Raw genomic sequence first — 13,392 nt, forward strand, 5'->3', positions numbered from 1 at the left:
AATATCGAATAGCGCTAATTTTGATTAGCCTTATTAGTATTAAAGTATATATATGTACATGATTTGTAACAAAAATATTAGTAAATTTATTCTTTCGTATTTTTATTGTTACATTTTTCTTATTTTATCTTCTGTTTTCTTATTCTTTTTGTTTTCTTCAGTACTCAGGTTAAGAGCTACATGGTCTCTGTACTCCAAATGTAGACTCTCCGACTTGATACACAGAAGTACATCAAAAGTATCTAGGATAATATATATCGGCGTGCCTTGCTCAATCTCCTGTAGTACATTTTCATTGGTACAAGAAGAGGAGGCACCGGGCCACCTGTTGCATTTCAACACGCCGGATGTTGATAAAAATTTTATAAAATATTATTGGCCAAGAGTAATACTAGAAACTATGGAGAGTATGAAGAGTAGTACAAGAGTATGAAAAATGAATATGAAAAAACAAAGTGCATTATAATTCATATTTCAGTATACTAAAAACTTTAAATATAATAATTCAATAAAGCGGAATTTTCACATAATTGGTTATCAGCACTTTTAGTAAATTGCACAAATTTATTATTTAATCTTTTGTTTAATTAAAAACGTTCACATCAATTAAAGCAGAAAGGGTTTTATAGATATTAATCTATAACTACATCAATATTTTCCTTAATCCGTAATTTATAATGCCTTTGAGGGGTTGTTGAGGAAAGCATATAATAAGCATATAATTTCACACGCACACATTTTTACATGCACACAATGTGAGCTTATATCCTCAAAAATGTGCAGTACACACATATACCAATGCACACCTTGTGTGCTGGCACATAAAAAAGCTTTTCGAAATGATTTCATTGTAATCGTACATAGGAAACCCATCATTTGGACACCGACACAACTTATCAGATAGAACTTGGTTGCACTTGCGACCTGCCAACGTTCAGTAACATTTTGCCTGTGTATGCCCGCACACTCTTCACCAACACTTCACGTAATCGGTAAAGTAAGAAGAGCCGCAGCCACAGCCGCAGCCGAGAATGTATGGCAATCATGTCTGCGGATACAAAATTTATTACACGATGTGCTGCAATTTGCTTGTTTGCTGCAAAATTAATACGTTTTTAATTGCGCACTCGAACAATTGATTCATGTCCGCTTAAAGGATTTCATGTTATGGTCATCGTGTTGTTGTTCTTGTTGTTGTTGTTGTTGTATCAATGTATGAAACCGTACAACATGAATCCGTTTGAGTAATAATTTCAGTAATCAATCTGTACAAATATATTAGCACTAAATGTGGGTACTAGAATAATAACATTCAGAACTGTACCACCGAAGATTAAATGGAGAAAGGAATGTGATGAATGAAAGTGTATTGTGTAAACAAACAAAACATCATTCAAATTAGGGTTACTAAAATATGCCAAAAATACACTTTGCTTGAGTGTTTAATTTTATATTCTAGAACTTTAAAGAAAAATGCGAATAGAATTATTTTTAGATTAGAATTAGAATTCATAAAATATGAATGATACAATTATTTTTATTAAAAAATTAAAACAAGCAATATTTACTATTATTTTTCATGAAATATACCGGAATAAGTTCATGGTATATACGACAAGAAAACTGCAAAGTGTGAAGAGTGAAACGTGCCCAACTTATTTTAAGAGTTTTAAATAAAGAAAATATCAAAATCATAAGTAAAACTTATGATTTATGATTAAGTAAAACTTATGATTTTAAATAAAACCTATTTGAACTTTAAAAAAGGTGTATAAATTAGAAGAATGAAATGTGTATTGACAATACAAAAATTTACAAAATAAGCCTTTTTTTATCCTTTTTAAAAGAAACTTTTTAAAACCGAAGTTTATATTCGAAATATGTGCAATATTTTATATATTGTATATTATTTATCATATGATTGTGTTAAGTAATGTTAAACATTCCTTAACACAAAAGTAGTTTTTGCTAGTAGAAGGCAAAAATAGTTTTAATATCGATTGGTATTGTCATTAGGACGATTGTTTTCATTTTTTATGTTTGCGTAATTTCTTTTTTGTTTCCAAGTTACGTAAAAGTGTGTAAATAAACTCGCTTGATAACTGTAAACGTAGTTAAATGCCACAGATACTTAAGCATTTACATTGTTTCCTTTATTAGATATTTGGCTTCCTTTTCAGCTAGTTTACAATTTATTACGTCATTCCCTTTTTTCTCGTGGTCAGAGTTCAGCTACACATACACACATCTCGAGTATTTCTGGGCCTTTTACTTAATGTCCTTTCGTCCCAGACTTTCGTTTTTTATTGACTTCATGAATTCGTTATTTGTTATTGGAAAGGAATGCTACAAGCAAAAGCATTAGATTTAACACTTAAATATTAACCATTTAACTATTTTCAACTTGACCAAAACCAAGTTTTTGCTGACTAAAAAAAACAGTTGTACTGTTTATACATTAAAAATTTTTTTATAAAAAAAAATTAATTAGAATAGTTAGAACTGAATATTGCTATTTAGAGAATTAAACTGTATTAAAGATACAGTTTATTTGATTTAAATTGGGAGTTTACTCTACTGGATTTTTTAGTTTTTGAGAAGAGGCTCAGATTATAAAACATATGTTGGGTGCATGTCTTTCACAGCTTAATAAAAGAAAAAAACAAAAGCGCGACCATCACATTTCGCGTAAACTAATAAAACACGGTAAAATATGTTCAAGACTGCCAATTTCTGACTGAGCAAATTCTTAAGAAAGCAATACTATATCCCACAACATAATAATGTTAATAATTTATTAAAATGGATAATAGTACTTCGCAGCTTTTGAAATTAATTATGCTGTTGCCAGGGTAAGTTCCGTAAGTTAACTTAAATGCATTAAGGTAATTAAAAAAGTAACAATATCTTTTGGTACTGAATCCAGATAAAACAATCGTAACAATTTTTTGGCAATCGTAAGACACAATCAAAACTATTATATTAAGTCTAAAAAATATAACAACAATTTTGTTAATGACCCGATTGATATGTTTGGATTACCCTTTAGATGGACCCATTACTTCGTTAACAATTTATACACAACATTTTAAATGAAAATATATCTTAGAAAGCCTTGGTTGCTTTGAAGGGAGTTAAGGTAACACTGTTCGTAAGTCCCAAATATGTTTTTTGATTTATTTAAGAATTACTTTATTAAAGGCGTAGGGGAGCTTTTCTCCCTTCATGTAAAATATATAAGGAAATGTATAAAAAACGTGATCTTAACTTCGCATAATTTAATTTATTATATAAGAAACCGTCGATGATATTATTTATTATTTATTTGTATATAGAATTCAAAATTTGAAAATTATAATGAAAATATAACATAGCAAATTATTTTAATATTCAGAAACATTTAATTTTAGTATACATGAAAGTATACCCATATCATCTATATTCTACTCAAAAAAAATGTTTAATTTAGATACGACTTCTAAGCCATATTGCTTTAAATTTGTATTTTAGTTTGAAAAAATATTTCTTTAATATTTCTTTAAATTAAATCATTAAACATGAGAATTACAAAATCTGTTAGATACTTAAAGAAACTTGAAAACAACTCTCAGGCGCAAATGTGAAACATATTCGTGGTACGCAATGTATCTCAACTAAATTAAAAGCAAAAATTTGATTTATAGTATTTCAATATGAATATCTAAAACAATAACACTATCTTTTAAAAACAATTATTTACGAAAAAAAATTTTATTTTCTAAGCCTTAAAAATAAACAAATATATAAACAAAAACAAATCAAATAAACAAAATAATCATAAAAATTCAATGGATTTTGCATACATTGAACTGCACTTCGTCAATATTGTTTGTAGTGAATATAATCGAAAAACTCAATTATAATTGAGAACAAAAGAAATATTGACAATCGAAAAATTAACGTATATAAGAAATTTTCTATTTAAAAACAATATTAATTAAATTGAATGTGTTTGCTTCAAAATGTTGGCTGTTTATTATTTTATTCTAGAATATTTCTGAAAATATTTTATGTTCACTTCTAGCGCACCCATTGAAATTTATAGGAAATAATAAATTAATATACTCACGTTTGTTTCCGTTAAATAACAATAAAATAAAAGCAAATTTAGCACAAAAAAAAAAAATATATACATTAATAAATATATATTCATACATCTAATATGATGTTCCAAATATTGTAATTAGAAAACATATCAAAGACACGCTGACTCTACTTTAAAATAATTTTAAATTATCATAAAAATCAATAACGATAACACTAGAATAATAGTGCTAATACGAAAACCAATAATAGAAATAATTATAAATAAATCCTATAATAAATAAATCTTAGTGTAAAGTCATAGATGAATGAACGCATTATTAAAAACTCTGATAAAATAATTTCACACAATTGTTTTAAGTTAACCATTACCAACAAGGAGTAAACTTGTGTGACATACATATATGCAGATGTTGAGGATCCATCATTTTCGAAAAATATTAAATCAGTCAATTCTAATGTGTCCTCATTACCAAATAAACTTTTTTATTTGCGGATGCTGTGTTTCAATTTATTACAAAGTAAAAAAAATAATCACGAAGTAAACATTTTCACTTTACTTTCGCATGCAGTAAGTCTTTCACTTAGCTGAAATGCCAATATATTACCTTAAAACCTCTACGGTTCTAAGAACATTAGAACTTATGTAATTAAAGCAACAACTAACTGTAGTTAAAAAGCCGGAAGAATATGAAAAAATACAAAACATGTGTATTAATATTTTTCTTGTTAGAGTTCGTTGTTTTAAATTTAGAATAAATTCTGAGCTTACAATTGAAGTAAATAACACAGATCAAGTCGCAGACAAAAGACTGTAAAGTGTTTGTCCAATGAATATATATATCATGTTACAAGAAACTTTAAAATACATATACACAAAAAAATATACATATACTATATTTAGGATAGTTGAGATAGTTTTTCAATTAAACAATAATAATAATAAGTACAATTATAATTCGTAAAAATTGCAAGTCTTTTGTAATAACAAACTTTATTTACGTTACTGAACTAACAGTTGGAAGTTGCTTTCAACAGATTTGAAATGTAGAAAAATTTCAAAATACTTGTACTTAATTTTAAAATATTGTATAAATCCTCAATATTTGGCAAGTTAGAATATTTCTACATAATTTACACCTGTTTGGTTGCTATGATTTCTAACATCTGCAGTGGCATTTACCTGTATTCGTTTGCCAAGTCATTAATACGAATACCAATAAATCAGAGACAATGTCAAGTTTACTGGGCCTACTGCCAATGTTTAATATGAAACTACATGTGAGATTTTTCATTTAAAAATTAAGAGTTATAAATGTAGTTTAACATTTTAATTAAATTTTTTTAAACAATTTTAGAAACAAATATCTATGTATTTACAAGTACATTATATTATGACTGTGACACTATCCGTAATAACTAGTTCATATAAACTAACATCATATAAATGAAGTCTGATTAGTGATATTTTTAAAAAAAATTTTTGTTAAAATTGTTAGTAATTTTTTTAGTAAGTAATATCAAATAAAAATAAATTCTAATTGTGTTTCCAAAATCAACAATTTAGTAGAATAATTACAACATTTTTTATTTAAAGTAATAACTAAAAAAAAAAAGTTTTTTTTTGTATTGTTTTATTACGTTTTCTTTTCAATAATGCTTATAATTATTTTTAAAGTAATAAAGTAATAAAAAATAAAAAAAAATTCAAATTAAGAATGTTCTTCCATGATAAAATAAATTTAATTTTAATTTAAATGCATTTCCCAACTTTCTAATTCTGCATAGGAATTAACAACCTAAGACATTAATTTTATTTCCCAACACTTTTTGCATACTATTTATTCCATTGGCTCAAATTTTAATTAAAAATGAAATTTTATATCAAATATATTGAAGATTTCTTTTAAAATTAAAAAACTGCTTGATTTTTGTAATTCCCCCTGTCATCTGCTGACGCTGTCAAAATACGTATAAAACATTTAATCCTAATGACGTAGAACCTCCTTGGGGCATTTTTATTGCTGGCAACGACTTGCTACTATTAATTACATTTAAGGTTTTTATTGGTTTTTCTGTGCGATATTCTGGCGGCACAAAGTTTATGCATGCTTTTATAGCGCAGGGAAGGAAAAGGGAAAAAAGAGATTAACTGTACATAGATGTTATGTAATAACATAATGAAGCAAGTGCCTTTGTGTTTTTTAATCTTTTGTACCGACACTTTACAGGGTGCTGACACCATTAAGTATGTACTTTAACGCAAGAAAGCGCAATAAGGCGATTGCCATCAACTTTGTATGAGAATAAAAAATCTCAGTATTAAAATCTTATTAAAAACACAACGTAAAAAATGGTAAAAAATATTTAAAATGCAATACAGCTCGTTAATACTCTAAGCTGAATTAAAATTGCACTTAGAAACTCTAGAGCTCTTAGCAACCACATGCAAATATATTTATTTTTTATTGAATTTTAAGCTATACTCTGAATTTGCGTTTTGTGTTGTTTTGTTATACTTTATGACGGAATTTACTTTATGACATTACATTAATAATTTTAATAATTTTTTTTATTAAAGTACTTTTAAATCTTTGAGTTGCTATTAACACAAAAAAGGAATAAACGAGCAATTAATGAATCTATCGATTGATATTACAACCAAAAGGCACTCCATATTACGTGAGATGTATTTATATAACTTCAAAACAAATTTGTATTGTAATTCATTTTACATAAATTTCATTTTTCTTATTTAAATCAAAATATTGGTTTAATTAAAAATCAAAAAAACATGACAACTTAAATTATAATCAAGGCATCAACAAAATTAAGGCTTTAATAAAAACAGATGTCATTCCATCTTTATCGAATTACTTTATTGATTTTCGGTTAAATTTGTTGTATGTGTGCTGTTAATATATAATATATGGCGTACAAATTCTCTTGATACGTAAGTTATTGACAATGAGGTTGAAAGGGTTTTGTACCTTATTTGTAAGAGTATGTGCCTTCTATACGTAAACGGAAAACTTTACTTTCACATTGAAATTTGAATCTAACAATAAAGCAACTAAGCAACCGAGCAATCAAGCAAACTAATAAACAAACTAACCATTCAACAAACTCTACTCCCCGAAGAGTTTCCATGTCGCATATACATTTATTCCTATATGGGCCTAAAAACAATCAATTGAACGTCAATGGGCGCTTGGGTTGTTATACGAGTATGTTGTCTATGGGCTTCCGCTTTCATCTATTTTAGTTTGTGTTTGGCTTTTTCATAAAGTTTAGTGATTTTTTAGTAAGTAGCTTTTCTATTGCATATATTTGTGTATCATTCTAAATATAAAAAATGTTTTTAGAAAATTAATTTTTTTATTTTTTATTCTTTTTATATTATATTTTCTTCGAAATTTTCACTTTTTCGCTTTACTTTTCAGTAATATTTTCGAATCAAAGTTTAATGTAATTACACTAAAGATCTTTATAAAGTTTTTGTAATTATAATTTTGGTCTGACGCAACATGTCTCTGTAGGTGCCTCTGCTGCGTTCTCTCATTCCGATTAGTGTTCCCTCAAATTGATTACTCCACCGGAGACAGGGTCTACCCCTACATCTTCTTTCGCAAATATCGGTTCAAACACGTTTTTCGCTGGAGCATCTTCACCCATTTTCATGACAACCAGCAGATTCGCTGGCTGTTAATTCGCTAAATTATATGTATCTTGATATAGGTCATTCGGATGCGGTAGTCGTCGCAAACACGTAAAGGATCATTCGAGACAATTCTAGTGCTGTTTCATTATTCTGTGATAACGTTCATGCTTCTGTGATTTCCTCTCGCTTGCGCCTTTCTCTTTCTATTTTTTTCCGTATAAATAGGCGCCCTTTTACCGTCCTCATTTTCCTGTATTTTTTTTCGCATGGTTTGCGCAGCTGCTGACTGCAATTCCATTTATTGGTCGCATTCTCCGTAGCAGTAGTTTGGCGACACTTGTCATCATGCCATTGGTTTTATCGCGGAGGACGTTAGAAACCAAGAACATCTTTCGTAGTTGTTCGTAGGGAGTGATAGATATGACCCCACCGTCTATCGGCATCATCGGGATGGAAGGATTGATTATTCAATCGGGTAGAGAGTTGAAAGGCGAAGACTTCGGCTATCTTTCATGATCGCAGCTTACCGATGTCGAGTTTTTTAAGTGTACGAGAACGTAAGGTACTTAATAGTATCCGTACCTTGGCCGCGAACCTAATGCTATCAAGTTTTTATAACATTCGGTTTTACACTAAATAAACATACTTTTATTTTTTCTACTTTTAGTTTTCATAGTAATGTTAAAAGAAATTTTGTGAATACATATTTTCGTAAATAGCACACCTAATTTGGTAAAACAAATCAAAATAATAAATTAACAAATAGTACTCGAATGTAATATTTTATTTCTCTTTCAATAATAAAGAGAAAATGATGTGGAAGCAAGTTTTTCAGAGCGACACATAGTTCCAAATAAAAAACATTGATATAACTACAAAATATATTATAGAATTCAACAGCATTTATGTGGAATAAATTAATATACCGATATCGAATTTTTTTCTTTTATTTTTCTGAGATATAAACACATACAATAATAAAAATACATATGTATTATAAAAATTTTAATGAAGATTAAAATTTATTAAATTCGTAATATTGTGAAATATTTATTTTATTAATATGTAGTACGAATAGTTATTTGAGTAGATAACTGCTCAAATTCGGCTGCGAAATTAATAAACTAATTATTCGATTAGAACTAAAAAATGGATGACAGAATAAAGGAACTTTTTTCACCAGGCTCAACTGACAAAAAAGGGCATCTGACCTGAAAAGCTCACTGAGGTTTATATCCTTGAGAAGAACTGCAATTTCATCTTAATAAATATCATAACCAGATATTGTGTTATTGGTCCACATGTCCCAAAAATGAATATAATATGCAAAGACTATTTCAAAAACTGTAGCAACAAAAAAAAAGAATCAAATATATTTTCTATTTCTGTCTCTTTCCATAGCAGAAAATAATGATTATTTTAACAACATAGTAGTCACCCTCATTAGTTTACTATATTTTGCTAGCTTTTCTCCACTAAGATCATTCAATTTATAACATTGACAAAATAGTTTAACAATGATTGATGATTTTATTGTGGATTCTAGTAAGATCATGGTGTTACACAACCGACCATCAGTATTTTTAAAAATATGCAATGTTAAAATATATTTTGTATTAACTACATTCACTTTCGTACTTACGAAAAAAGAACATAAGGAAGTGAACGAAATATTTGCATTCAAAGTGACATTAAAAGAATATATTAAACAACGGCTTAATTCAATCTAAATGTGTCCACTATATATATCAATCAAACTTAATTTATATACTTTATATATATACTCAATATATAAGTTAACATTTAATATAACTTATATAATATAACTTTACGTAAACATATTTGTAATCCCTTGTAGATATTTAAAAGAAAAGCATTAATATCTAGGAATACTATTGACTTAATTTGAGATATGTTGGGCGAACGTTGCGTATGAGTAATTAATTTTTTTTTTACTCAGCACATACATGGGTTTTATGACTTTTCTTTGACAATTGAAAAACTGTAAGCATATGATTAAAGTTTCTTCAATACAAACATTGCTCAGGTAGCATGAATAAATAAACTACGTAAACATTTGAAGACTCTAAACACATATGTCTAGTTTCACTTCGAATTATGTCAAAGACAATAAAAGTCTATGGTAAACACAGAACATATTTCTGAATTGCATTTGTATGTCTTTAGCCTTAAATTTAATAAATTTTGTATTGTATTAATTTAACGGCAACACGCAAAGCGGTACAAATAGCTGAGCTACGAGTCGAAAACGCAGAACAAGCTTTTCCAAAACTATGTCAATGGAAAAATATGTTTCATGAATATTTTGATTTGAAGCAAACTTGTGTACCACGTACGAGCACTTGCGCTGTGAAATGTATTTACGAACGTGCACTGAATTAGCTTTGGATGCAATACGAGTAAACGGAGTACACGAAATGAATATGTTGAAGAGCATTTAAAAATTTTCTATACATATTTAAAGAAAACAATAGTATTTCAATTTATTGAAAAAGAGCAAATGAACCAATAGCAAAAGTAATGTAAAAAACAAATCAATTGCAGAAATCCTAAATGCACATTTTCTTAGATTAGTTTTCCGTTTAACATATTTGTAATTGAATAAATTCAAGTACAACTAGTATATATACTATATATGTATATATACATGTTACATTCCAATAAAAAAAATAAAATTAAAATTATGTTTTTAGATCAAATTAGCTATTAAAAATTCCGAAAATTATATATGGTTGTAAGGGTGTTAAAAAATTATGCGCCCAAAATTGACAAAAAAGCATATGTTCCAAGACTAAAACATTTTTTTAATTTGATAAGCAATACTCTCAAATAGAAACTTAAAAATAACATTTGAAATTTTTTTTATCGGCAGACTTTAAGAGTTTGCAAATACGAGAAAACAGAGTGGCGCAGCTATCTCACGATTATTGTAATTTTTGCACATGTTATACGATGTTACTCACTAAGTCTGCACTAGAATGTTTACGAGACTTTATGTCATCATATGGAATAATAAAAAGGTGGGTAATTGAATTTAAACATGATCGTATCAGTTTAGTTGATAAAAACAGAAACAGCACTGGAAGGCAAAAATCTGTCACTAGTATAATTATTCATTTTAGCGATTTCGCACTAAGATATACCATAGAGATCTTTTGTATCCCCTTCATATAATCAGAGTATTTTTATAAATCAAATTTCAAAAATACATTATGCTATCGAACCTACCAGACAAACTTCTAGCTTCATTGTAAACTTCATTGTATTGAGAATTAAGAAAATTATTTACAAAGCATTTCAGGTATCCGCTTTTTAAAATTCTTTCATACAGATTTATGACCTCTTCACGCGTTGGGCGTGATCTCTTAAATATATGTATTAGAACGGAATAACCAAAAAACATATGCGTTTACGCAGACTTATAGTTCTTGAAGAAACGGGGATTCACCACTATTCACCAGAGGCCAAATAACAATAAAATAGTGGTTCGGAATACTGAAACCTTTTCAAAGAAGGCGAAGACTTTGTTATAAGTTGAAAGGGTATAAAAGTCCCACTTTATTCTTACTATTAGACATTTTCATGTACTAAATAAGGCAGAATGAAGTGGCTTTAATGAATTAATGCTTTTAATAAGTAAATTGTTTCTTAACTTAATTACAGATTAGAATAATTTAAGCATTTTAGTTTACTTGTGAGTTATTAGTTTTTCTATAATTAAGATAACTAAATTCATGCAATAAAAAATTTGAAGTTTTATTTTTATTACATATCGTGATTCCGGCACGAAAGTTTTTAACACACAATTACACTTTTTGTTTAATGCAAATTACTTCGGGAACAAATCTGCATTTTCATGAAGTTTGAAATTTTGAATTGGCTCTAATAAAGTTCCTCCTCGCGTGGTTAAAGGTATAGGGGTTTTGCATTTAACGTGTCAAGCGCCGGAAGTATAACTGCTTTTGTATCCTGTTTGTTATGAAATACGGAAAACAGTTTTTGTGCTAAAATATCGGAATAAATTGCATAAGAATTGAAGTTCACTGAAAAATATTATTCAATTTAAATTAGTGTTAACTGCCCAGAAATATTTGAACTGAAAATAATTCACACCGTCAGCAAAGTCATCTTAAAGTTTCTAACGATTTTACTTTAAAAATATGAATTTCATAACCGAAAACTATAGTCTTACCAAAATTCGACCAGTTGTTGTTTGACCCGATATAAGCTCGCCAGCCCAGTCTTTTGCTTCTGTCATAAAAGTTCCCTCGAATTCCTGTTTGTTGCGTGATGCTTTCTGCTCCTTTTGCTTGGGATCGTTTGGTCCCAGCTCGGGGGCTTTGCGGCAGCAGAGAAATGTAAAAGATCGCCATAGCAATACAATAAGCACTCCAATAAAGAATGTAAATATGCTGGAAAGTAGAAAACACCAATACTTCCGAACTTTGAGACAGTCATCGGCTTCGAATGGTGAATCTGTTGGATCTTCGGCCAATGATTCGACAGTGCTTTGATCACACCCCGACATTCCCTTAAAAAACAAAATTTTTTTTAATTATATTAGTTAAACACAAATATTTAATTGATATGAATTGTCAACATAATGAAAATTTATAGCATTTTACAGTTATTTCTATTAACATAATGTAGATATAATATATTCCTAAGTATACGTATATATATGAATAAAATATATGAATATAACGAATATATTAAGAATCACTTTGAGATGATGAGCTCATTATTTATGTTTATATATTTAGTAGAACTAATCTTTGGGTTCTTTACATATTTCGAGTTAATTGCAAAAGTGTACATATAATATATGATAATATTCTCTAAATTAATACTAAGTGCTGTCACATACATCAGTATTCAATCTAATAAATATTCCGTATTCGTAGTAACCAGATCAGCAGCATTAAACACAAATAGGGATTTTTATGTTAACAATTTAGTTTTTCTATGACATTGTTTTCATTATTGAAATATTGAAAGTGGGGTAGTTAAAATTCAGTTGAGGTTATACTTATTTCCTAGAGCTTAAATTAGATTGGCAGGTATCAATATGTATGGAACAACTTACGACTTAGGATATCAAATGAACTAAAAATTTATGTATGACATAAGCTATTTAGCTAAAGGATTTCAGAGAAGACACATTTTTGATACCCTATATATATAGGTTAATATTGAAAACAGATTACTATTAAGTTTTTTTGTTTTTTAACAAAAGTGACAAAAGTAAAAACAATTTAGATAGAAATATATAAAATATATGAAAAAATCCAAAAAGTCCAAGTCTTAGGACGAAATCATATTTTGAAAATTAGAGCAAAAGAAAATGTTATCTGATTTATATAGATAACTATAAGTAACTATATAAATCTCGCTACTTTTTTTGAAGTCGTGTTTAGACAGTAATAAACAGTCAATATTTTCACATATAGTCACTCATAACAACCGGCGTTCCAACTTTATAATAAAAATGCAGTGTGTAGACGTTATTTTAACACAAATTCTTATATTTTATTTTAATGAAGTATGCGTACAACAGCACTCTATACTAATATACTATATACTATACTATACTAATTTCTTGTGGATCACCAATTAAGTGAATAGGT

General features: G+C 28.1%; 1 protein-coding gene across 37 annotated transcripts in view; it reads right to left on the reverse strand.

Moving 5' to 3' along the window:
• Nucleotides 1-13,392, reverse strand: part of LOC119680541 (calcium-activated potassium channel slowpoke) — a 71,431-nt gene that overhangs the window by 50,114 nt on the left and 7,925 nt on the right. For all 37 annotated transcript variants that reach the window (XM_038093403.1, XM_038093404.1, XM_038093405.1 and 34 more), the window contains exon 2: nt 11,958-12,296. In XM_038093403.1, coding sequence (XP_037949331.1) covers nt 11,958-12,293 — 336 coding nt within the window. In that variant the 5' untranslated portion in view covers nt 12,294-12,296. The remainder of the gene's footprint in view (nt 1-11,957; nt 12,297-13,392) is intronic.

Source organism: Teleopsis dalmanni, chromosome 2 (assembly GCF_002237135.1).
Source record: "Teleopsis dalmanni isolate 2A chromosome 2, ASM223713v2, whole genome shotgun sequence".
Taxonomy (NCBI): Eukaryota; Metazoa; Arthropoda; class Insecta; order Diptera; family Diopsidae; genus Teleopsis; species Teleopsis dalmanni.